Genomic DNA, 5,036 nt, shown 5'->3' on the forward strand with positions numbered 1-5,036 from the left:
CTGTCTGTCTGTCTGTCTGTCTGTCTTTCTGTCTCTGTCCCCCTCTTGGCTGTCCGTCCGTCCGTCCGTCCGTTTGTCTGTCTGTCTGTCTCTTTCTCTATATGTTACTGTCTCTCTATGATTCTGCTTCTCTATGTTTCTGTCTCTCTCTCTGTCTTCTCTCTTTCTCTCTCTTCCCCTCTCTCTCTTTTACACCACCTCTCTCCCACTCTTTCTCTCTCTATCTCTCTCCCACTCTCTCTCTCTTTCTCTCTCTCTCTCTCTCTCTCTCTCTCTCTCTCTCTCTCTCTCTCTCTCTCTCTCTCTCTCTCTCTCTCTCTCTCTCTCTCATCCCCATCCCCACCCCACTCATCACTCTCATTTCTACTTTCATCTTCGTAATCTTTCCCCTTGGACTTGCACATCCTAGTTGTTGGCTTCTTGTTTTGTTTGATTTGGCGATCGGAGGGGTGTGAGAAAGATTTTTCATGACGTCATCAACAAACGGCTCTTTTTAAAAAAAAGAACCGGATGTAACTTTTTCGGACTAATCTTTGAAAGCACAACACTAATCAGCCCAGGTTGAGTAATTGGCCTGGTCGGAAAGGGTAGGGCTAGTGTTTAGGGTCTGTCCTTTGTAATATCCCCTTTTTATCACTTCATTAGCTTCTTCAAATATCTCATGGACGTGTCCAGTGTGTGAGTCGATGTTGTTTTAGTTTGTCTGTGTCATTAACGTTAAAGTGACAACTCTGTTCGGGTTCGTTTTGGGCTCGTCAACGCTTGGCAGTTTTTATCAAACCAGACTTTTTTTTTTCTTTTTTTCTTTTTTTTTCTTCTCTTATTTTTTTTTTTGGGGGGGGGGGGGGTATTTCTCCTTTGAATTTCGTAAGATGTTAAGCGTTCATATCAACTCCAAACAAAAGTGTTCCACTTGTAAACTCGCTTACTGGAACTCGTTTTGAACACAGTGTGAATTGTAATTGGAACTGTACAGAAATGTGCCACAGAGTACGTGTTCCAACGTCAACACGAAAGTATTTACTTTGTGTTAGCGTTAATACTCCTCCACACATTGTGATCAGAAAATGTGTCTATGAAATTAAGAGAGGACAATTTAAACCGCTTCACTTTTCTTTTACCACGTCATCCAGTTATTTGTAAATGTCTCTCTACCCACGCTTTTAGCCACCATGTGTAGACTCATGCAAGATCTAAACCATACCAGATGAAAAATAGACAAAATAACTCTTTCGGGGTTTTATGGGTAGTTGACGAGCTGCTTTCCCCTGGTTTTTTACTGGCTTGTCCATGGAAACATTGAGAGAAGCTCCACGTGATATTGTATGCTTACCTCAGTGTTTCTATGGCAACAAGGGAAAGCAACTCTTCCACCCCCGAAAAGCACTTGACGTAGTTATTTCCGAACACAATCTATTGATACAGACGTATATATGTGACTTGAGTGGCTGCATGCGATACCTTGCCCAACATAAACACCAGCAATGTAGTTGTAGTCAGTGCAAAACGTATAAGAAAACAAGAAATAGAGAAAATAAAAGAATGCACCAACCAACAAACAGGACGAAAAAAAATCACACAAGCTCACGCACACACACACACACACACACACACACAAACAAACACACACACACACACACACGCACACACACACACATACACACACACACATACACACACACACACACACACACACACACACACACACACACACACACACACATATATATACAATTATATATGTCACAGGGGAAACTAGAATTCAGTAGGATCCGGAATCCTACTAGTAGAGACTGGAATCTCAGTTTCTACTAGTAGATACTGGAATTCCAGTCTCAACTGGACTTTTTCAAGTTCAAACTGGAATTCCAGTATCTACTAGTAGATACCGGAATTCCACTTACAACTGGATTTTTTCCAGTTGAAAGTGGAATTCCGATATCTACTAGTAGAAACTGGAATTCCAGTTTCAACTAACAGCCAGTTCATGTTGGAATTCAGTTCAAATTGGAATTTCGCGATGGAGATGAATGTAGTTTCTTTTTTGTTTAAAATGAACAGTTGACTACTTTATTGAAAGCAAATCCATTGTTTAAAAAGACCCAACACCACAAACTGCATAGTCAAATCAATGAAAATCACATCAGACAACTTCAGGACATGTTCTTGCATTTCTTGCTGTGCGGGTGGCATTTGGTGCCACATGCAAGTTTGGCATCTTTGCACGGACACCTCTTTGTCATGCACGCGCCTGTGCACGTACAGACGGACCTGGCGACAGCTCCACGGTTTTGCCAACCAGTTGATGACCTGGAGGCTTGAATGAGGGACACTTCCTTAAGAGTCTGTGGGTTTACCACATTGAGATGTGGGAGGACCACACTGCTCATGTCCACAAGCTCCACCCCCCGAAACCAGTTTTTAACAATTCCAGTCGGGCAATACACCCGATAGACAGAATCACCGCCCCTCATCTTTGATTCCAGAATCTTGCAGGTCAAGAGCCGCACGTCAGTGTTGGTCCTGTCGGCACTGTGGATTTTCACTCCGACAGTGTGCCCGTTTTGGAATGATTGGGTCACGTCTTTTACCTTCTTTTGGTACCTCGTGTCTTGACGTCTGGCAGCCTTCAAATAGTTATTTCTGGCAACAAGTCGCTTCTCCTTGTGAGCCGTGTTCCCTTCTTCATTTTGCACTGTTGCAGTGCGTTTCCACAACACAAACTGTCCTACTTCTAATGGTTCATTCATAGGGTTGGCAATTGTAGGCACATGTGTAGGAACGAACACTTCGTCAACAGAAAACACAGCATGAGTGGTTTTAGTCACTTTCACACCATGCACAACGTCAAGATTTGTGTGCTCTGTGCCAGAACAAACGATGACGTTGTCGCTCAAAAGAAGATACTCCTTTCCTCGCTTGTGGCTGGTACAGGTAGTAGATGATGTACTTGGTGAATCCACGTTTTCTACAATGCCGAGAGAAGAACCACCAGCACCTGTGAAACAAACAAATTAAAATCGTCTACGCTGGTGTGAAAACCAAGAAAGGTGGTGTAAGGGTTAACCTGTTAACATCTTCAAACTAGTCTTTATAAATTGATAGAAAATATGGCACATTGAAAGTGTGTTGAGGGAAGTGTGAAGAAACTTACCAGTGGCATGCTGCTCAGGAGTGCTGAGAGAAGGTCCGAGAGGATCCTGAAAGTTGACTGCTTCTGAAGAACGGTCAGCACCTGTGAAACAAATAAAATGCAGTTGTATTTGCAACAGACATTTGCAGTCATTCTTCTTCTTCTCTGTTGGGAAATGTGACATGATAATGTGGCATGTATGTGTACACATTAATCACTGTGTACTAGTGTTTCGACGTTGAAGTGATACAGGAAGAAATTCTGAATAATTCATTGCAAAAACATACACTTGACCCATTTTGACAGGAAAGTTTTTTTTGAAAGTTGACTGCTTCTGAAGAACGGTCAGCACCTGTGAAACAAATGAACTGTAGTTGTATTTGCATCAAATCTGCCATTAATCCCCAGAGTCATTAACCCTTGCCAGTGCACCTCCCGTCTCCTGCATTGTCTATCATTATCAAAATTGTGTTCATCATTAGTTTGTTATGGCTGCAAAAGGGTTAATGTAATGGAATGTTACTCCTATTAATACGACTAATACAGTAATGGGCGTCAACTAGTCCAATGGTTGCATGGCCAATATCTCTAAAACACAAGATTTTTAAAACCAATTCAGATAGAAGCATACCACATACCAGCAGTTGAAGGTCCGGGAGTTGGCAAAGAATTGTTGACTGGCTGCAGAACTGTATCAAAGACCACTTCACTCCACACAGTGATTCTCTCGTCGTCCTCGCAGCTGATGTCACTCTGGCTCCCTGACTGCACAACTGCACTTCTCTGACTCACGGCTGTGTCTTCTTGACTCAGAACTACACGCCCCACATTGTCCAGCCACACTGACTGCACGACTGCACCATCATGATTCAATGACTCAACGACTGCACCTTCCTGACTCAATGACTCGACGACTGCACCTTCCTGACTCAATGACTCGACGACTGCACCTTCCTGACTCAATGACTCAACGACTGCATCTTCCTCACTCACTGACTGCACGACTGCACCTTCCTGACTCAATGACTCGACGACTGCACCTTCCTGACTCAATGACTCGACGACTGCACCTTCCTGACTCAATGACTCAATGACTGCATCTTCCTCACTCACTGACTGCACGACTGCACCTTCCTGCCTCATTGTGGGAAGCATAACAAGCAGATCATTTGGCAAATCTTCTTCACGCACAATACCCTGAGCTGCAAATTCCTCCCAAACAGCTTGGTCCGAACGTGGTTTCTGACCAAATACAAGTTCATACGGTGTTGTCCCAGTTGCACTTGAAACTGATGTGTTGATTGAGTGAACCACAGACTTTAATCCCCTGCTCCATTGTGGGCCATTGGTATCCATCCATTTGCCTAGTTTCAATTGTAGGTCTCCGTTCCCCCTCTCAATGCACCCTGCACACAGTGAAGCAATCCCAGTTGGATACTGTCACCTTAAATAGAGGCCTTTTCAAGCCTAGGCCACTGCACTATGTCTGTAGCCCATATTTCAGGTTGTAAAGCTGATTTATAAAGCTGCTAGAGCAGTTTTAATTTGAGAAGTCGAGTGTATCATTCATCGAAAGGTTCATGGTACTGTCACAGTACCATTAAAGGGGTATGAAAGACCTAAACCGGAAGTAGAATTCCTTGAACGGCAGCTGATACATTACTCTATGAACTCTCATTATCCAGAAAATTAAGCCTGAAAGCCTGGTATTCGCTGAGAAACATCGGAAAACGCAAAATCAAAATAAACAATCCTTATCCGGAAGTGGTAAAAAAACAACGTTTTATTATCAAAAGGGAAGTGTGGCTTCGCGTCGGACATTGAGTTGGAATCTTCCAGGCTTCTCCCATCACATGGGATGATAAGATTCAGCCTTTAGGACCACTTCCGGATAATAATTGTT

The 5,036-nt window shown here is 43.2% G+C and overlaps 1 protein-coding gene across 1 annotated transcript; it reads right to left on the reverse strand.

Moving 5' to 3' along the window:
* Positions 1-1,984: 1,984 nt before the first annotated feature.
* LOC138962075 (serine-rich adhesin for platelets-like) lies at positions 1,985-4,744 on the reverse strand. The gene is made up of 3 exons (XM_070333786.1): positions 3,772-4,744; positions 3,155-3,235; positions 1,985-2,998 (listed from the first exon to the last, which is right to left on the reverse strand). The coding sequence occupies exons 1-3, from the start codon at positions 4,487-4,489 to the stop codon at positions 2,154-2,156; spliced, it is 1,644 nt and encodes a 547-aa protein (XP_070189887.1). The 5' UTR covers positions 4,490-4,744; the 3' UTR covers positions 1,985-2,153.
* Between the last annotated feature and the right edge of the window lie 292 nt (positions 4,745-5,036).

Source organism: Littorina saxatilis, linkage group LG3 (assembly GCF_037325665.1).
Source record: "Littorina saxatilis isolate snail1 linkage group LG3, US_GU_Lsax_2.0, whole genome shotgun sequence".
Classification (NCBI taxonomy): domain Eukaryota; kingdom Metazoa; phylum Mollusca; class Gastropoda; order Littorinimorpha; family Littorinidae; genus Littorina; species Littorina saxatilis.

Bases quoted from the DNA above. Each gene is read 5' to 3' on its own strand.
- LOC138962075 (XM_070333786.1), bottom strand. From the start codon at position 4,489: ATGGATACCAATGGCCCACAATGGAGCAGGGGATTAAAGTCTGTGGTT. The intron at 3,236-3,771 runs GTATGTGGTATG...TTTGTTTCACAG, and splicing joins TCCCGGACCTTCAACTGCTG to GTGCTGACCGTTCTTCAGAA. The intron at 2,999-3,154 runs GTAAGTTTCTTC...TTTGTTTCACAG, and splicing joins TCCTGAGCAGCATGCCACTG to GTGCTGGTGGTTCTTCTCTC.